Source organism: Balaenoptera musculus, chromosome 6 (genome assembly GCF_009873245.2).
Source record: "Balaenoptera musculus isolate JJ_BM4_2016_0621 chromosome 6, mBalMus1.pri.v3, whole genome shotgun sequence".
Lineage (NCBI taxonomy): Eukaryota > Metazoa > Chordata > Mammalia > Artiodactyla > Balaenopteridae > Balaenoptera > Balaenoptera musculus.
Window position 1 is genome coordinate 88300549 of NC_045790.1, and position 21679 is coordinate 88322227.

General features: G+C 38.9%; 1 protein-coding gene across 1 annotated transcript; it reads left to right on the forward strand.

Annotated features, from left to right (window-relative positions):
* The first annotated feature begins 1608 nt into the window (after window positions 1–1608).
* NIPSNAP3A (nipsnap homolog 3A) lies at window positions 1609–14018 on the forward strand. Its single transcript, XM_036855042.1, has 6 exons — window positions 1609–1864; window positions 4459–4669; window positions 6769–6927; window positions 8450–8599; window positions 12992–13078; window positions 13169–14018. The coding sequence occupies exons 1-6, from the start codon at window positions 1805–1807 to the stop codon at window positions 13243–13245; spliced, it is 744 nt and encodes a 247-aa protein (XP_036710937.1). The 5' UTR covers window positions 1609–1804; the 3' UTR covers window positions 13246–14018.
* Window positions 14019–21679: the final 7661 nt, after the last annotated feature.

Genomic DNA, 21679 nt, shown 5'->3' on the forward strand with positions numbered 1-21679 from the left:
TTGTGAAAGAAGTCCAGAGACAGGCAGTCCAGGGCTCCTAGTATGGTGTTCCATGATGTCAGAACCTAGGCTGCTTCTCTCTTGTTGTTCTGCCATCCCCAGCATGTGGCTTCTACCTCAAAGACCAAGAACTCAAACCATTACATCCACATTCCAGCAGGCAGAAATAAGAAAAAGGCAAAGAGGAAAACAATCCCTCCTACACAACTTTAAGATCACTTACAGTAGGTCATAAATGCGCTAAAACATCCCACTGGCCAGGACTTAAGTCACGTGGATGCACCAAGCTGCCTGGGTTCTATTAGTAATTTTTTAAGAGGGGTTGGGACAAGAATGGCATTGGGAAATAGCTAGCAGTCTCTGCTACCTCCCTCCAGCACTTTCTATTCTCCATATCCTACTTTGTCTTTCCTCGTCTTATTTATTAATCCCTGATATATTTTTCCTTCATTTGTCTGTTTCCCCTAACCTGGAACTTCCAAGGGGACACAGACTTTGTCTTTTGTTCACCTCTGCACCCCAGTTTCTGGAAAAGTGACTGAAGCATAGAAGAAATTTAATTAACATGGGTTGAATGAGGGAATTAATAGTTAATTCCAGGGGGCGGGGCGGGGGGGAAGTCTAAGAAAATAAATTTAAACATAAAGATCCAGTCTGGGCACAGATGATGCTTTGTTTTGTCTTCATTAGTTAGAAATGGATGCCCATCATCTGGAAAAAATGACTCGCCCTTCTGGAATTACTAATTTTAAAAAGCCTCCTTTCCTCTGAACAGATGATTCAAGTCATTGTACAAGGTACAACTAACCCCCTAGTCCTAACAATATAAGTAATACTGCATTAATGTTTGCAATAATGTAACTATTAGCAAGAATAACATAAATATTAACATGATGTAAATAATGTAAATTAATGATGTAATCAACTGATTATTTTTCATGTAAACATTATTAGACGCAGGAAGGGAAATTATTTGCGGGGAGTGTTATACTAGAGACATAAATCCTCTTCTTCCATAGAGGGAGTCAATAGATACTATCTAAACCGAAAAAAAAACCAAAACAAACAAACACAAGAAATAGCAGAATATGCCTATTATTTAAAAATATAGAAACAGGCGTCAGAAGAAACAGCTCAATGTTGAAAGGTGATTATTCTGGTGAGCAATAATCAGGGATAGGGGAGACTACACCAGAGGTTTTGCTTTTAAGGATCACAGAATTTTAACAACGTATGTTTATATTTGAATTTTTCATATCTAGCTCGGTGCCCCCATTCCTCTGAGCTCCTAGAAAATACAGTGTTAAGTTATTAGGAGCCTTGCAACTTCACGCTGTGGGCAGTGATGGGGAAGGAGAACGCACTTAAAACAGAAAAGTGAAGGCTCTTTGGTCGTGCACACTCGCAACCTACACACGAACTTTTAGGAACTGTACGCAGGTGTGCAAGGACATGAGGCGATGGGCCCAGACAGGTGGTACAGGAGCGACATCAGCACTCAGCTAATTCTAATGTCACTTCTGACGCTAGGGGTAAGAACGTTTGAGGGAACCAGCGGGGAAGGAAGAGTCAGAGCTAACACCAAACGCGTCTGGGGCTCAGGCTGCGGAGGGCGCCTGGCGGACTGGGCGGTACGGCCGCCCCCCTCCCCCACCGGCCCCAACGCAGGAGGAGGAGCCGACCCGCCCCGAGTCTGCATCCGGCAGTTGTGCAGGCGCCGCTCCCTGCTAGTCGGGAAGCCACAGGAGGAGGAATTTAAGGAAGAATACCGGCCGCTGCCCTTCTCAGCGCTCGAAGCCGTACCATGCTTGCCCTCCGAAGGAGCCTGACTAAGGCTCTGGCCGCTCGGACGCAGGCGCCTCAGGTACCGGCCGCCCAGGACGTGCCCAAAACGTTCGCTGGGGGAGGGGCGGGGAGGGGCGTCTGCGGGGAGAGCGCGGGCCGCGCTTGCGCCTACGGGCCCAGACCTGCCAACGTGGTGCTGCTGCCGTAGAGGTTCTAGTACAAGTCTGGGAATCCCGAGGCGGCCGACCCCGGGATGCGCGGCAGTAGGAAGGGTGCTGTTAGAGGAAGACCCACTGCCAGGGTCTCGTCCGGCCGGCTCGCAAACAGTTGTGGACAAGGGCCGTTTCTAGCCTAGGTACCCGGAAGCCATGAGGACACCCCTGAAGCGCCAGCTGCTGCGTTTTTGCGTCTCTGCGAGGTTGCTGTCTCCGCATTGGGGCCTGTGCTAGACACTGGTCCGGCCTCTCTTACTCATTTGTGTTTTGACAAGCCCCTCCAGACTGAAGGGGCAATAGGACAGGCCTCCCCCGATTCAACGAAATACACAACCTCCCAGCATTTTGCAGGCAGAGAACCTTTAAGAGGGGGCCCAGGGTGCAGGTGGTGAAGCATCCTGCCCAGATGCCACTGTCTCCTGAGGTTGGTGCCCTAGTCAGGCAGTGTCAGGAACCTCGTAGCAAATATGATGATGACAACTTCATTTAATCTGGATAAAAAATGTACAAAATAGATTACTGTGATTCAGCCTTAACTGTCAGGAATTGGCCTATTCTGTGAATCTACCCTAGAGGTTTTTTCCTTTTGGTGTTTAGGCTTTTACTTCTTTCTCAAAGAGCAGTAAGAAGGGGATTAATCTACTCTAGAGACTGACTTTCTGGTGAAGACTAAAGAGGAACCATTAATGGCCCCTTCACCCAAGATTAGCAATACAGTCTTTATTCTGATTCTCTGTACTGGGGCAGGACCAAGAATTATTCCTTAGAATTTTACTCTGAACTTTGACGTTATTAAATGTCAACCAAAAAAAAAGAAAAAAAAATGGTTCTGACGAACCTAGGGGAAGGACAGGAATTAAGACGCAGACGTAGAGAATGGACTTGAGGACACAGGGAGGACACGTTCTTCTGCCAAAGATAATAAAATGTGTGCCTCTGATCACATATTTTGATCTCCAAATACAAAAAAAAGCAACTGAAAAGCTTTTTAAAAAGCTGAAAAGCAACTTTAAAAACAATTGTTACAAGTACCCTATTGGCCCATTTTCTGATACCTGATATATTTTATTTATAATATTTTTAAACTATAAATACTAGGCAGTTTTTATGTGCTTAACATTCTGTTAGGAAAGTTTGGTAAGATGGCACAAAAAGAATTATCTGCCAAATACAGGGGCAGCTGCAATTGTTTTTGATGGCAAGCTTAAGTCAGTTGGGCAATAAGAATATAACTCATCATAGAGATGGAATGACCTCAAGAGAGATTATTATAATTAAGCCTTATACACAATTAAGTAAAATATATGCATTACTCTGTTTTGTAAACAAAATATATGTCAGAGGAAGAAGCCTACTGCTTTCCTTTGACATATCAGGTAGCCAGTATAAGCCCAAAATTCATCAATAGCCTTATAAGTACCAAAACTACTTTAATAGATAATTCTGGTATAATCAGCTTCAGGAAATGTGCACATGCTAACCAAACTTATGTACGATGGATATGTAAACTAGAATGCTATATGAATGTATATGTATACGCATGTGTGTATATACATATATTTGTATATACATATATATATACACAAACACATATACATACACAAAGCATCTCCTACTGAAAGTTAAGTTCACTCAGAGAACCCAATTAGAAATTTACATTGTGAGCATATGACTATTACAAAAGTAATGAATGGTTCTTAAGGGATATTTCCATCAACCTTCTATAATTGGGTGGATTAAATGCCCTTCTGCAGGTTGCATATGTAATTAAACCCTAGTAATTATTCAGACAATTCTGACTTACTGATGTTTCCTTTTTCTAGCATTTACACAGGCTATCACCGTATTACAATGCAATTGGCTAAGTCATAGTTTCCTATTATATTAGTTGCACTCCTGTCCTATTTTTGACTAGTGGTCCACTTCACTGGACTTAGAAAATACTTCTATCTGACCAGCAATTTCCATTGTTTTAAGAACCTAAAAAAAAAAAATGAGTTTTCTGCCAGTAAACACATTGTTATTGTGCCAGCCAAAATACCTGTATATGTTAAAAAATTGTTTTAAATGCTTAACTCTAATACATATGCTATTCAATAAAGATGGAATATTGGCTAAATAAGGGATAATAAACTATTTGTAAAATTTATTAGGATCCTAATTGTAGTCCTTTGGTAAAGAGAGTGCCCCAGTGCCTTCTTATGAGCAACTTCTCATGGAAAAGTGACTAAAGGTGGAGCCCCTGCTAGGAAACAGTAGCTATATATTTAGAATGTTTAAAAGCAGGCATCTTTATTGACATATCTCTAAACAAATTCAATGGAGAGAGGACAACAGAAGTCGAAACAGATTATGAGTTTAATGAGTGTCCCTTGTTTCCAGACTCAGATTTGTTTGTAACATAATATTATAAACCCTACCTTCCCCAAATATTTCAATTTGCCTTATCTTTCTTCAGGTGTGTTCATCTTTTGCTACAGGCCCCAGACAATACGATGGAACATTCTATGAATTTCATACCTATTATGTTAAGCCCTCAAAGATGAATGAGTTCCTGGAAAATGTTAAGAAAAACATTCATCTTCGGACAGCTCACTCTGAATTGGTTGGATTCTGGACTGTAGAATTTGGAGGCAGAATGAATAAAGTGTTTCATATTTGGAAGTATGGTATGAGTCATCAAATTAAGTATTCAGTACAGATTTTCATTCAGTTAGATATTACATGAGACTTAGTTCTTGGATCTATGTTACTATAAATATATACAGGTTAAGTAAAACTAAAAAAGCAATACCAAAAAAATTAATTCAGTGATTATTCTCCCCAACAGTATACCTCTTAACAGCCCATTCCTGGAACCTTTATATTATCATATGGGAAGCAATATTGGGAAAATGTGGCATCTCCAATTTCAAGTCATAAAATTCTGAACTAGACTTTAATTCTAAAAAAAAAGAGTTTAGAATGGCTTATTGTAAAGATTTTTTATGAAAAATTTAAAGCAGTTAATGCAAGAACCAGAGTGGGTTAGGATCATAAAAGAAAGTAGAATTATTTTTTCTTTATATTGAAGCTATAGCTGGATATCAATATTTTAGCAGAAATCATTCAAACATCTAGGGACTTTAGGGAAATAGAAGTTGATAGGGGATGATAGTTAACTTTGAAGCCCTCACCCATCCTTAAGATTTAATAATTTTGTTATGTTTCAGAACCACTTTGGTTTTTTTTCTGCCCCCAGAGTTTCAAGGAATTCACTGTCATTATACTAGTCTAGGGAGGTAAAGGAAAGGAAGTGAGTAAGTTCTTTCAATATTGAAGTTGACCAACCCCTGGTTTACAAGAAGAACGGTTACAGGAATCCCCAGAATGTTTATTACTCCAATATTAAATCTTTGTGAAGTCACATCAGGACTTGATGATATCTAAAGAACTTTTAATAATTTCATTTAGTGTTTGGTCATCAGTGTCCAAAGTTAATAGTCATAAAGTACTCTAATATGAAAAGTACTCATTGTGTATTTAACGTGGTGATAGTTTAGAGGTTCTCCCTGTTGTAATAAAACAAACCCCATTAAAACACAATTTATGGGACTTCCCTGGTGGCGCGGTGGTTAAGAATCTGCCTGGCAATGCAGGGGACACGGGTTCGAGCCCTGGTCCGGGAAGATCCCACATGCCGCGGAGCACCTAAGCCCATGCACCACAACTACTGAGCCAGTGCTCTAGAGCCCGTGAACCACAACTACTGAAGCCCACACACCTAGAACCCGTGCACCACAACAAGAGAAGCCACCGCAATGAGAGGCCCGAGCACCACAACGAAGAGTAGCCCCCTCTCGCCACAACTAGAGAAAGCCCTCGCGCGCAGCAACAAAGACCCAACGCAACCAAAAATAAATAAATTCATTTAAAAAAACACAATTTATGCTTTAATGCACCACCAGCTGAATCACGTCCCATTAAGAAATTACTAGTAAGGTCCTGATATAACTTACTAAAGCTCTAAGAAAGCTGTTATTCCTTATCTGCAACGTAAACCATAGAAAACTCTTTTACCATTAGTCTTATAAGGCCCTGTTAGTAAATATTAGTACTAGGCCCATATGTTTGTAACATATGGGTAACAAACAGAAGAGAAGTAGTACTGGGTAAAAAGAATGGATGACAATATGTAAGAGAATGAGCACTATTTCTTTGGAAGCTGTTTGTTCAAAGAAGAGGCTGAAAAAGCAAATCTTAATTTCATTTATGTTCAATTTAATTCAGTTATACCTTGACCTGACCACTCATCACCATCACCACTGACAAAAAAAAATAGTCTTTTTCTAAACTGGTGCCATAATTTAAATGCCTCAATAAAATTAATAAGAATAGTTAACAGATATTGAGTACTCACTAGGTGCCAAACGCTGTTCTGAGCTCCTTTCATGTGCTAATTCATTTACTCCTCACTTCAGCCCTAGAGTTAAACAGACACAGAAAGATTCAATAACTTACCTAAGCCTCACAACTACCTACTAAGTGGTAGAGCATACAAAGCCCATTACTATATGACATTATCAGTTGTTTACATTCCTACTCCCCTTTTAGACCATGAACAACTTGGGGACAGGTGTCACATCTACTTATGTTGGTATCTCCAGTGATATAACACAGTCCTTATGTGGCCTCGATGAACATTTACTAAACTGAATGAAACCCAGAAAAAGTACAGGTGGTTTTAAATCAAACATTTTTATTTTTCTTACTCCTTTTCATCCCATAGACAATTTTGCTCATCGAACTGAAGTTCAGAAGGCCTTGGCCAAAGATAAGGAATGGCAAGAACAATTTCTCATTCCAAATTTGGCTCTTACTGATAAACAAGAGAGTGAAATTACTTACCTGGTGCCATGGTGCAAATTAGAAAAACCTCCAAAAGACGGTAAGTCCTTCCGTCTTAGTCACTGAATTTTGATGGAGAAAATATTAAAGATTTTAAGCTATAAAAACTAAAGTTCTACTGGAAAAAAATGAAGTTAATCTTTTGCATAATATAGGAACATATGTTGATTGTTGAGATAAAAATAAGTTGGAGCTCTTAGCTTATTCTTAAAAATTGAGCATTAAATAATGCAGTATTTTTCCAAATTGGTATCATACTGATACTTAAAGTTGAGCTATATTATAGAAAAAGTTGACATGGTCACTAAAGGTTGAGAAGTTGGGCCTTGGGAGCAGGGAACACATGTGGGTAGATGAGGGATAGTGTATGATATTTTGTCATAATTTTTAAATATTACAAACTTTTAGATATAAAAGCATTTTTCCATAAATTACTACTAATCTCAAATCATTAAGTACAAATTTGCTTATAAAATTTGACTGTTTCGGGGGAATGAATTAACTGAAACTGCCAAGCTGTATTACTGTAGTCTAACTTTTATGTCTTCCTCTTTCTTATTTCTCAGTTTGAAAATAATTCCTAAAGATTTGTCTTCTTCCTGATTTCACTTCTTGCTGACTTAAAGAAATTATTACCTCAATCCAGTTTTAAACAAAGGTCAGATTAGAAAAAGCATAAACTAATTTAAATTTTATTTTATTTCCCCCATTATTCCCAACTCTGTAGTGCATTTTGGATTACAAGAGATTTGAAAAGTCTTATTTAGATCCTTATCCACCTACATCCCCTCAGTTTTAGGCACCATCTAAATGAACTAGTGGGTTTCAAAGACAATGTCAAATCTTGGTTCTCTTCCTCTATGTTATTCATGATTCTTCAGTAACTTCTGCATGTTTTTCCTTTACTTCTCAAGTCTACTGGCCCCCTAGTTTCTTTCTGTCCACCCACCCTATACTTCCACCCAGAAGGTAAAATACTTTTCAAGTATTTACCTGGATATTATATACCTGGAATAATAAAACCACCTCCTTTAGCGTTTGTTTTCCCTCAAAAACTCTGAGACAGTCACTTCAGGTCCATTGGTTGCTTGCTGTTCCTGGTAGAAATGGAAACCTATAGGGGGAAATTATATAAAGCAAAAAAGTAGTGGAAGTCGGAAAGAAGAATAGAACTGTAAGAGATTGGAAAATACTTTATTCATTTCTATTTTAAAAGTGTAAATGCAGGCAGCTAAAAACTCCTATTCCATTATTTTCTCACTATTTTATTGATAAATTTTATAGGTTAAAAATATTTTAGATAATAACTTACCTATATCTTCCAGTCCCTTTTTCTTTGTTCTCTATGATAAGCTTAACAACTCATCCTTAAAGTGGGACAAGGACTTTCTAAACATAAAAGCACAGTGCAAATTATTAATAAATATGTCTACATAAACATGTATATGTGTATGATCCTCCAAATCTATATATAGATTAGCTTTCCACTGGAACCAAACTAGACAGGATTACAAATTGCTTGAATGTGTTCAGTAAAATACTTATTTTTCTCCCTATTCCAGGAGTCTATGAACTGGCTACTTTTCAGATGAAACCTGGTGGGCCAGCTCTGTGGGGTGACCCATTTAAAAGGGCAGTTCATAGTCATGTCAATCAAGGCTACACAAAATTAGTTGGAGTGTTCCATGCAGAATATGGAATACTCAACAGAGGTACAGTTGTCCATCTCTTCTATGAAATTGCAAAGTATATTGGTGATCTACTGTTCCTTGGGTCAGTTTGTCTCTGTTCTCATTATTGAGTGTATTTTACTTTTTATTGCCAAATTTTTAGTGTTTTGTGATTTTAAGGGTTGAGTAAACCTCTTTTAAATCTTATTTCTTTAGAATATTAATACCTTATGAAGCCTTTTTCAAATACTGAACTGCTTTTTTCTCTGATACATCAAAATAATAAAATTTTTAAAACTGGAAAGAACCTCAAGAAATCACCTATTCCTTTCATAATCTTTTTTTCATAATCTACATAATCTCTGAATGTAGTTTTATTCATTTTTTTCCACTTTTATTGCAATATAATTGACATATAACATTGTGTAAGTTTAAGGTGTACAACATAATGATCTGATATATATATATTTTTTTTTTAAGTGGATTTTTTTTTTTATTAATTAATTTTATTTTTGGCTGTGTTGAGTCTTCGTTTCTGTGCGAGGGCTTTCTCTAGTTGTGGCAAGTGGGGGCCACTCTTCATCGCGGTGCGCGGGCCTCTCACTATCGTGGCTTCTCCCATTGCGGAGCACAGGCTCCAGACGCGCAGGCTCAGCAATTGTGGCTCACGGACCTAGTTGCTCCGCGGCATGTGGGATCTTCCCAGACCAGGGCTCGAACCCGTGTACCCTGCATTGGCAGGCAGATTCTCAACCACTGCGCCAACGGGGAAGCCCATGATCTGATATATATATATATATATTGTGTGAAATTATCACCACAATAAGTTTAGTTAACATCCATTACCTCACATAGTTAAAATTTTTTTTTTTCCTTGTAATGGGAACTTTTAAGCTTCTCAGCAACTTATTTATTTTATATGTGAAAGTATGTACTGTTGTACCATTTGTGATTTTTTTTAAATAATATTACTTGGGTTGTTTTGGGGTGAAAAGTAATATATAGGGGCTTCCCTGGTGGCACAGTGGTTGAGAATCTGCCTGCCAATGCAGGGGACACGGGTTCGAGCCCTGGTCTGGGAAGATCCCACATGCCACGGAGCAGCTGGGCCCGTGAGCCACAGCTGCTGAGCCTGCGCGTCTGGAGCCTGTGCTCCGCAACAAGAGAGGCCGCGATAGTGAGAGGCCCGCGCACCGCGATGAAGAGTGGCCCCCGCTTGCCGCAACTGGAGAAAGCCCTCGCACAGAAACGAAGACCCAACACAGCCAAAAATAAAAATAAATAAATAAATTAATTAATTATTTTTTTAAAAAAGTAATATATAGTTATTGTAAATATTAAAAACATGGACAAGCCCAAAGAAAAAAATTACCCATTTCTCACTACTTATATACACATAGTATGTATACCATATTGATTTATTTAATAAAACACCTATTTGGGATATTTAACTTATCAAGTTGAAAGATACTCCAGTCAGAATTTCAGAGGGTTTTTTCGGTTTTTTTTTGTTTTTGTGGCAAACTCGAAAAATGCTTATAAAGTTTATCTGAGAGGATAACTAAGACTTTTAATATTTGAAAACTCATAATATCCAGTTGCCTCCTCGTATTCTCCACTTCATGTCTAATGGACATCTCAAACCTAACATATCCAGAGTTGAGCTGATCGTTGCCCAGAAATTCAACTTTTTATAATATATTGTAAAAAAAAAAAGTTGGACTGTGCAAAAATAGATGTTTGTTCAAGTTGGAAAATACATGAAGAGGAGAAAAATTATGACAATTATTAGATGCCTTTCTCACACCATACACTAAAATAAAATCAAGATGGATTATAAATATCAATTAAAAAACTGAATTCATAGAATTACTGAAACAAAATATAGATAAATTTACTTAATAATATGTGAGAACAACATTTCTAAGCCAAAAGCAAATGAAGAAACTATGAAGGAGAAAAAAGAACTGATGATTTTATTGTACAAAGGCTCAAATTTCTGTGCATACCCACAACAACATAAATGAAATCCAAAAGCAAAAAGAAAAATAAAAGCTTATGCAAAGACGACACAGATGACTAATATATATTAAAGAAGTTGCAGATTAAAACAATAATTGGATGCCATTCTTTACCTAATAAAAACATATTATATAGATACAGTATTAGAGGGGTTGGGGACAAACAAGTACTGTTGTACAGTGTAGGGCTGTATTGGCTTAATCTTGCCCCCCTTAATAATTTGGCAATAAAACAAAAAGCTTAATTTTTTCAACTGTTTTTGCCAACATTCTAGGAAATATGAATGTTTTTAGTTATACAAGAAGGAAATTTGAAAGGATATAAAATATATAATCACATTTGAATGATGACGTTAAAGGTTTTTTAAATCTCTAATTTACTATAATGGACGTGTAGAATTTTTATTTAAAAAAACTACTGAAATGTGTGTGCACACACTTTTTAATCTTAAATTCATTCTCAGTGTACTAGGAATATGATAATATGCTGAGTATAAATCAGTACTTCACTTCTGGAGGATAGTGTATAATATATACACTGTACATTTGTAAGTGTATATATGTAAGATACTCTTTGGTTCTCTCAATTTAAATTTTAGGAGTTTATGTTAAGAAAATAATCAGATCCAGACTGCCTGGGTTTGAATCCCAGCTCCACCACTTAAAACTCTGTCACCTTGGGTGAGTTACTTAACCTTACTGTGCCTTAGTTTCCTCATCCATAAAATGATGACAGTAATAACCTACCACTGAAGGTTATTACGAAAACTAAATGAGTTAATACACACAAAATGTAAAACCAGGCTCAGCACGTAATAAGCACCCAATAAATGTTAGAAGTTGTCATCAACACTGCTCTTATTATAGATATACATGTACTGCTGCTCTAATGAAATTTATGTCAGCATTATTTATAGTAAGGAAACGTTGGAAACAATGTGGTATAACCATCTTTATGTAATACACATGTGATACATAAATAGATATATAGATATGTATCATATATAATGTATTTATAACCATAAGCATATATTTTTATGTGTTTATGTGTATATAAATACATAAATATATATTAAAATGCAAACATGTATGCATAACCATGGAAAGAGATATACCAAATATTAAAGTGGTTATTTCTGGATGGTATTGAAATGCCTCCTACTTTATCTGCATTTTCCTATACAGATAACATGTATTATACTGTAATTATAAAAAGTTTATAAAACACTATGCACAAGAACATTATCCCAGTATTTCACAGAATACTGAAACACTGGAAATAATTTAATTGGTCAATAATAAGGGGTTGGGATAAAATGTTGTTATATCTATAAGAAGGAATTCATATAGCCATGAAAAATTAATGTTATTGCACAGGGAACTCTACTCAATGATCTGTGGTGACCTAAATGAGAAGGAAATCCAAAAAAGAGGGGATATATGTATACGTATAGCTGATTCACTTTGCTGTACAGCAGAAACGAACACAACATTGTAAAGCAACTATACTCCAATAAAAATTAATTTAAAAAATTAATGTTATTGCCATAGAAAGAACACATTGTTGATTTTTAAAAATCTATTACTAAGACTAAGCATAATATACAGCAAGATCCTAATGTGATTTTCCTCACATTTTTTAAAGGAAATACACTTAATAGAGGTTTTCCTTAGGTGGTTAACATTATTGCTACTTTTAGTTTTTTTCTTTTTATCACCCAAATGTTCAATAATAAACACAACTTTTTTTATGATCTTGCTTTTTTAAAATAAAGGAACATGTATTAGGAAGTCATGCAATTTGGGTCTAGTCTTTATTTTTTTTTTGGCTGCGTTGGGTCTTTGTTGCTGCGCACGGGCTTTCTCTAGTTGTGGCGCACAGGGGCTAACCTTCGTTGCGGTGCATAGGCTTCTCATTGTGGTGGCTCCTCTTGTTGCAGAGCATGGGCTCTAGGCACACAGGCTTCAGTAGTAGTGGCTCGCGAGCTCTAGAGCGCAGGCTCAGTAGTTGTGGCTCACGGACTTAGCTTCTCCATGGCATGTGGGATCTTCCCGGACCAGGGCTCAAACCCATGTCCCCTGCATTGGCAGGCGGATTCTTAACCACTGCGCCACCAGGGAAACCCTGAGTCTAGTCTTGATTATGTCTTTAGCTGTGTTATTTTACTTCCCTTCTCCAGCTTTCTGTTTCTTCATCTACAAAACCAGTTTGACTAATTAATTTATAAATTTCTCTCCCAAATCGCTCACCCCTCTGAAATCTTATCACTAATATACTTAGTGTTACCCTGTTGATAATCACTATTTTGATTTAAAGAATAGGAGTTACAGTTTCTGATTAATGTTTCTGTCTTTCTTATCTGAGTAATGCCACAGTCTTTAGAATCTATTTCTGGTTTATTTATTTCTGCAGTTCATGTTCTTTGGTGGAACGAGAGTGCGGATAGCCGAGCAGCTGGGAGACACCAGTCTCATGAGGATCCCAGAGTTGTGGCAGCTGGTAAGCTATTTCACTAGGCACAAGTTATTCTTAGAACAAATTTGATTTAGTCAATTAACTTTATATACCTTCTTATGAATTTTTTTCCAGTTCGGGAAAGTGTTAACTTCCTTGGGTCTCAGCAGAATATGCTTCTGATTCCTATGTCATTTTCACCATTGAAATAGTTTTCCACTGATACATGAAGCATTTCATTAATTGCCATAAGATGTGTCTACTAATGGTGCTTAAATTCTCCCAAGAGATTCTCACTTTTATTTGATGGAGGTGGTAAGTTAATTTGCTATGTCCCTTGCATATTTAAAAGCTACCTCTGTCCACTATCACCACCACTTCAAGAAACAGTCTGTTCCTTTTTGCCTAGGCATTTCAGCATCTGTCATACATTAAAAATAGTTGCTATTACTATAGGATCTTGACTTTTCATTTGTTTCAAAATATCTCTTTTTCTCTATTTTGACAACCCTCTGCTTTAATAGCATTTTCTTACATTCAAATGATTCTTTCATTTCCATACCTGTGATAATATCTTTACATTATTTGTATACATTATTGACCTTTTCATCATGTCTGTTTTTCTAAGATTTTAAAAGTTTTTGTCCATTAAAGTTTATTTTATACTACCAGATAGGATTCATAAAAATATTAAACATATTTCTTTACAATGGAAGAGTACAGTGTTACCTGTGTCATCTGTATTAATTATGGTTTTCACATTAATAATTACTTACCTGGAAAATAATGTTATTAGGTCCTGGTATTAAAAGTTATTGATGACTCATTGGTTTATATGCTGCAGTATCTTCATTTACAGTTAACTTTACTAATATTTACTTCATTTTAAATCACTGTTTAACAAAAGTACTTGGTCATCTGTTTGTTTTAATGAGATATTTATGGTTATGGAAATGTTCGCCCTAATAAAAGCCTACATATACAATCTGATTCTTCTTATTGTGTTTTATATTTTTATCCTCATCTCTGGAGCTATTGTTGTGTTGCCATAAGGTAATGAGACAGTAATAATGTACTGTCTTTATTGTAAATATTGTCACCTCAAGTAAATAGCCCGCAAGTAACCTTATAAGAATTTCTTCAGTACCATCACAGACATACTAGGATTTTCTTACAAACAACTTTAGTTTTTATTTTAGTTGAGTGCCTCAGCCTTCTTAAACTAGATTTGGCACTTCTAAGCTCTCCTGATAGCTTGTACTTACAGCTATGTTATTTTATGTTTCTAATATACTGTAAAAACAATAAATTATAAATTAGCTATCTATGGGAAAACTGAAAAACAGGAAGCACGGTCACCTCTCTTACCTGGTCCTCAGGAATCTGAAGGACAGATGAGTTCCTAGTAAGGCAAAGAACACCCTGACTCTGAAGGCTAAAGTCTATCAGACATGTTAGAAGCATTGGTTTTGAGTTTTGACTAAGAGTCTTCCACCTCAGTTTTTTGAAAAGTTGTCACTTAGGGAATGAGGTGGTGATGGTATGAATTGCAGTCTGTGTGGACGGATTTCCTCTGGCGTGAGATCAGCTGTGTGTGCTTAAGGCCATGTTTGGTCACATGAAAGTGTACAACTGGGTCTGCCTTTTCCTCTTTCATTCATCTTTGAACTAGGTAGAACATTTCCTGGTGATGGCCAGGGGCCCTTTCATCCATCCAATCCAGAGCCCTGATGGAGGTTTATAAAGCAGCGGCAGACCAGCGTTCTTACCATGTCCTAGACAGAATTGGAGAGCCAGTAGAATGATGGGCTTCACTCCGCTGATGAACTACAGGTGCTTCCATTTGCTGACGCACCACTGGATCAGGAACACGACAAAGCTGGCCGGGACAGAGGACATTGCAGAGATGACACAGATGGACGTAATTATGTCCACTAACATGTTCTTCTTGCAAAGAGAAAGTCAGTGAGGATCTGAGCGTTCATTGATGCAATTGAGGACTCAATCAAGGCAGACACACACATGCACACACGCAATATATGAAGAATAGCCCAGGGAAAAACACCGGCTCAATAAATAAAATAAAATTATTTTATTCAGAGTTAAAACATCATTTTCAGGTCAAAAACCTGACAGTTCAAATGCTGAACTGATTTCTCTGAGTTCATGAAAGAGTCTGGTACCAAAATGAAACTATTGAAAGAGGTCTGAGAGGGAATTTCCTGGCAGTCCAGTGGTTAGGACTCTATGCTTCCACTTCAGGGGGTCTGGGTTCAATCCCTGGTCAGGGAAGGCCTGGCCCAAAATAAAATAAATAAATAAATAAATGGAATTTAATTTAATTATTAAAAAAAAAAAAGAAAGAGGTCTGAGAGTGGCCTAATGGGGTTCACTTCGGTTCACTGTTTTTGACATTATAAGAGCAGCAGGTTGTAAATTCTCACACACACAAAGGACTGCTTTGGTTTGGAAACTTAATAAATGCAGAAATATTAGTGTGAAATTACTCAAATAAGTTAAATTCTTCTGGCTGTAAATAAATTGGAAAACAACAATGCATAGCATATTAATCTAACAAACAAAAATTCTAACAGATTCTTGTTATAAGAACGGTCTTAGGGCTTCCCTGGTGGTGCAGTAGTTAAGAATCCACCTGCCAATGCAAGGGACACGGGTTCGAGCCCTGGTCCGGGAAGATCCCACATGCCGCAGAGCAACTAAGCCCATGCGCTACAACTACTGAGCCTGTGCTCTAGAGCCCGCAAGCCACAACTACTGAGCCCACGTGCCACAACTACTGAAGCCCGTGCGCCTAGAGCCCGTGCTCCGCAACAAGAGAAGCCACCGCAATGAGAAGCCCGCGCACTGCAACGAAGAGTAGGCCCTGCTCACCGCAACTAGAGAAAGCCCACGCACCGCAACTACAGAAAGCCCACGTGCAGCAACGAAGACCCAACACAGCCAAAAATAAAATAAATAAATTTATGAAAAAAAAAAAAGAACGGTCTTATACACCCTTTATACAGGGTCATATAAAATTTCCATTGACCTGTATAATTATTCTGTAGGAGATAAGCAGAAACAATAATTGCCATGCTCCACATATAGGATCTACACTTTCAAGTATGAACTGGAGCTCAGTCTTGACTGGCGTAAGATCACTAAATGCCAGTGATGGCTTTGTATTTAAAAGTCTTAAACAATAAACTGTTAAGTGACCATGTTTACCTGCCAACTACTCCCATGTACCAACGACTCTGGGCCCCTTTTTCTGACATGTTTTGGGATGGATACTGTTACTTGCCGAGCTTCAAGTGTTCCTTCACTTGCTTGATGGCATCCTTAACTCTGACTTGGAGGACATGATTGAGAAGTACTGGTACCCCGAGAAACCTACCATACCTAAAAGAACAGCCTGACATTAGAACACTGAGAATATGAATACAGAATCGCTTTGTAGCAGATACAGCATGAGTCTGTACATGCTTCATTTAGATGAATTCCCTCTTTAAAGGAAGTCTAAAGTTAGATTTGGTGAAAGTTATAGCTCAATCTCCTCTATTAGATTCTGGTAACCTCTTAACTCCTATTATTCCTGCCCAGGGGGCTAACAGAAGCTAAATGGGGAAGGGGAGGGGCTTGGGCTTGATTATAGACAAAGTTAGACATCTGAGATGTTAAAGAAAGACTACTCATTCATCTCACAGATGCGCCTCCAGCTATGGTGGCTCAGGCCTGAACTTGGATCGCAAGGTAAACGAATGGGGAGTCAGGACGAGCAGTGAGGGGCGCTGACCAGAAAGACCTGAAGGACTTATTCACAGGCCTTGGCTCTCTCCCAGCATGAGGGCCACTGTAGACGCCCCAGACTGCTCTGCTCAGAGAGCTATGTTGTGAGGCAGCCATGTAAGTGATCTCATTTTCCTGAAGGTATGAATGGATTTCAACGATGCTTCCTTCTTTTCTTCTGAGTACCACCTATTCCTTCAAAACTCAGGGGGACACATGAGTTGAAAAGCAGTGAAAATAAATGGTTTTAATACCACTTCTTCCATCCAAGTCCTTCGTGGGTCCATGTAAAAAGCCTGAGAAACTGTCCTTAAATCCATAGGACCCTTTATGAATCTGATTTGGGAGGAAAGTGTAACTAAGATATGAGACTTATACTTTGGATTAAACTAATTAAAAACAACCTTATTTAATGAGATATGACTGAGCTAGAAGCTTTTTAAATTCAAAGTAAACCGAGCACATGTGTCTTTATGGACCAGAATTGGGACAGAAAACAAATCAAGGACAACAATGACACATGTCCCTCAAACATGTACCACAGTGTGACCAGACTCTGCCCACAGGGCCCAGGCTCTGCCATCAGCCAGCCACCAAGGCCTGATCCACTCTGCTCTCAGCAGGGCCATTCACTTATGGCAAGTCAAGGAGAGCCCCAGCAAATTATTCTGAACAACTAAGCGTTAGACCGTGAAGTATCATTCTTTATGGTTACAAAAGGATTTTAGGGAGCAGCACCATTGACCATGCCTAGTGAATTCTTCTGTTCATTGGAGTTATACTGATGAAGAGATGAGCTCTTATTTTAAAGAAAGGTAACCAAGAAGGACTGCTTTAAGTTTTCAACACCATTTGAAATTCATTCTCCTCACCCTGCAACCTGGATGCTGATAAGGAAGCAGAGAGACAGCAAAAGCAAGCCTCTTCCTGATATCATTCTCAGAAAAAATGGCTCAGAACTGTTTCCCACACTCAGAGTTTCAGAGGATGTCAGGGTTGTAAGGCCCACAGAAGTTTTATGGGCGAGCCTCCCTAATTCAGCGGTGAGGAAACAGGCCCAGGGACTCAGAGTGACCTGTCCAAGGTCACCAGCTCATCTGTGGCAGAGGCAGAGATGAAGCTGGGCTTGTCACAGTCTGTCCTGTGACACCAGAGAGTCCATAGTGTGCCTTCCACAGCTCATTGATCCAGAGTGTTGCATTCTGGTTGTACCTCGAACCAGTAAGGAAACTAGGCTGACTTCAAAAGAGAGAAGCAGGCTAAGCTCCCTCAGATACAGGAACAATTTGCTCCAAGCCCCCTCCTCTCAAAACTCACATGCTTTTCCCTATGACAAGAATCAAGACTGAAAGAGACCCTCCTGACATGGCAGGTCACCCATGCCTTCTCCCCAAGCCCACCCTGCACCCCACCTGAACGGTCACACCCTGAAAGTGACTCACTTGTGGAGGAGGCAGCCCCCCAGCCCCCAGGGGACACACGGGCAGCATCTTCTTGATTCTGTCGCTGCTACACTGGCAGGTGGGGGAGGGGTTCTCCATCGTCCAGTTCCCGTTTCGGAAGAGGTCCGTGATGGTCTGGGGGACTGGGGTGGTGGTCCACTCTTCCTCCACCACTGAGCAGGGCATGTCTCTGCAAAGGGACGTCAAATGTAGGATCACCCAAGAGGGCCTGGCCTCTCCTATTGCCTCAGAGCACAGGACCAATCAATAACAACTGCAAACATGCATCTATCCCCTCCCCTTTTGGTTATTTGATGCCCCCCTCCCCGCTGCCATAGGCTTGTAAGCTGCAGACTCATTTTACGGTTAGGGGTGATGGAACACAAAGAGGGCCTAAATACTCATATACTGAACTCAAGTCAATCCAGTCTACCGCCCATGTCTTCACTCAACAAACATTCACTGAGCAGCTACTATATGCCAGACACTGTTCTGCATATTTGAGAGTCTGGGTGAATACGAAAAAGTCCCTACCTTCAAGGAGTTTGCAATCCTATAGAGAAATTTGACAGTAAACAAATAATTATATCACTTAGCCAAAAATAAAGCAGTGCATGAGGAGAAGAGTGACTACGCTCCCCGAGAAGGTGATAACTTCTTCCAAGGCATAAACGATTAGGAAAAACAAGCCAGGAAAAGATTTGGAGAGAAAGAACACTATGAGCAAAGGCAATAGAAAGTGTAGGTACAAAGTCCCACAAAAGAAATGAGCTTTTATGTTTAAGGAACAACAGGAAGGCAGTGGGGCTGGAATGTGATGAGCTACGAGGGAGAGTGATGGGAGATGAGGAGGAGAGGGAGGCAGGAGTCATAGGACATAGGCCTGGGAAGGAGTCTGCATTTTATGCTCAATGTGCTGAAACTTGGTGGAGAGTGTCAGGATTCACTTTATGTTTCAAAATGAGTAGAGAATTGGGAGGGGCGCAGTTAGTAGGGGTCAGAGTTGTTGGTACATGAAGAGCTAGGTTGTTTGCAAGCACCCCAGGTGACCAATGACAAGGCCTTTATGCCTGACTTGAGTTCTAAATTACTGTGTAACCATCAACAAGTCACTTGCCCTCTTGGAGCTTATTTTCACCATTAGCAAAATAAAAGTGTAAATTTACTTCTCTCAACAAAGTATTTCTAGTGTTCCTTTCATTTTCAAAATTATACAATTTAATGCATTTATTTCTGAGAAATTTATCCTTAAAAAAGTGAAAGATTCCAACGATGCCCCTGGTTCTAATATTCTGGGGGTTCAGGTCAGAAATTAATCTGAGTGATTAATTCTATGGGAAAGTACTATAATGAGATTCTCTCATTTAATTATTCTTACAACCCTAGGTAGTAGTTTATCACCAATAACAAACAAGGTAACAGAGGCTCAGAGAAACTGAGTAACTTACCCAAGCTTACACAGTCAATAAGTACCAGAACCGGAATTCAAATCCAGGCCTGTATGCTCCAAACTCATATACTTTATATCACTCACACAGTCTGTCGAGAAGAATCTATGCAGACTCCTTCCCTTGATTTTATAGAGAGACAGAGAAGTCACATACAAAAAAGCAGGAATCAGCATGCCATGAATTTCTTACTAGAAGCTATAATACAATGGAGAATTGCCTTTGAAATTATAAGGAAAAATTATTTCCAATGTAGAATTTTATGCCCAACCAACATATGAATCAAGAGGTTTGGTAGAATAAAACATTTTTTGAAATTCAAGTCTCAAAAAAAAAAGCTACCAAATCCTGGCAACAGGAGGTCCAACACAAGGCAAACGAGATCCCCCAGGATATCAGTGAGAGGAGATCCCAGAATTACTACCATGCTGTCTTAAAAAACAATTAGCCCACAGTGGAGCAAGAGAACAAAGGACCCCCCGAAAGATAATGCCAGAAGATGAAACTGATAAGCTGATTAATGGGTTTAATCATATTGAGAGGAAATTTATTTAGGCAAAGAATTTGGTGATTAATAAGTGATGGGGGGCTTCCCTGGTGGCGCAGTGGTTGAGAATCTGCCTGCCAATACAGGGGACACGGGTTCGAGCCCTGGTCTGGGAAGATCCCACATGCCGCGGAGCAACTAGGCCCGTGAGCCACAATTACTGAGCCTGCGCGTCTGGAGCCTGTGCTCCGCAACAAGAAAGGCCGCGATAGTGAGAGGCCCGCGCACCGTGATGAAGAGTGGCCCCCCGCTTACCACAACTAGAGAAAGCCCTCCCACAGAAACGAAGACCCAATGCAGCCATAAATAAATAAATAAATAAATAAATAAATAAATAAATAAGTGATGGGTATAATGAAAATAATAGAAACAAATGAAAAAGAAATAGTCACTCTCCTATTGATTAAGATCATAAGTTTAAGCCACAAAGGCGTGGCTTAAGCTAGAAAAATTTTCTCTTGTAAAAAAGAAGTCCAGAGATAGGCAGTTCAGGGCTCCTAGTATGGTGCTCCATGGTGTCAGAACCTAGGCTGCTTCTCTCTTGTTCTGCCGTCTTCAGCATGTGGTTTCTACCTCATAGTCCAAGAACTCAAGCCATTACTCCACGTTCCAGCAAGTAGAAATAAGAAAGAAACAAAGAGGGCAAGAACCGCTCCTGCACTGCTTTAAGACCACTTACAGTAGGTCATAGATGCATTAACACATCCCATTGGCCAGGAGTTAGTCACATGGCTGCACCGAGCTGCAAGGGTTCTATTGCTAATTTTCAAAAAGGGTGTGGTGGGAGAAGAATGGCTATTGGGAAATAGCTAGCAGTCTCTGCTTCCTCCCTCCAGCACTTTCTATTCTCCATATCCTACTTGTTTTTACTCATTGTATTTATTAAGCCTTGACATAGTTTTCCTTCATTTGTTTTTGTTTCCGCTAACCTAGAAGCTCCAAGAGAACACGAACTTTGACTTTTGTTCACCTCTGCACCCCAGTTTTCGGAAAAGTGCCTGAAGCATAAAGGAGTTTAATTAATATGGGTTGAATGAGGGAATCAATTGTTAATTCTAGGGGGGAAAAGCCTCAGAAAATAAATCTAAACATAAAGATCCAGTCCAGGTACAGATGATGCTTTTTTGTCTTGCTTGGTTAGAAATGGATGCCCATCAACTAGAAAAACTGACTCATCCCCCTCTGGAATTACTAACTTTAAAAAGCCTCCCTTCCTCTCAACAGATGATTCAAAAGTCTTTGCAAAGGCACAACCAATACAACCACAGACAATAGCCTTGTAATAATTCCCTAGTCTTAACAGTATAAGCAATATTACTTCAATGTGTGCATGAGTGTAATGATTGTGTAATTGGATTTAGTGTGTGTATTTATATGTTTGGAAGGTAATGTAATTAGTAATTATGTAAACATCAATATA

Bases quoted from the DNA above. Each gene is read 5' to 3' on its own strand.
- NIPSNAP3A (XM_036855042.1), top strand. From the start codon at position 1,805: ATGCTTGCCCTCCGAAGGAGCCTGACTAAGGCTCTGGCCGCTCGGACG. The intron at 6,928-8,449 runs GTAAGTCCTTCC...TCCCTATTCCAG, and splicing joins AGAAAAACCTCCAAAAGACG to GAGTCTATGAACTGGCTACT. The intron at 13,079-13,168 runs GTAAGCTATTTC...ATTTTTTTCCAG, and splicing joins TCCCAGAGTTGTGGCAGCTG to TTCGGGAAAGTGTTAACTTC.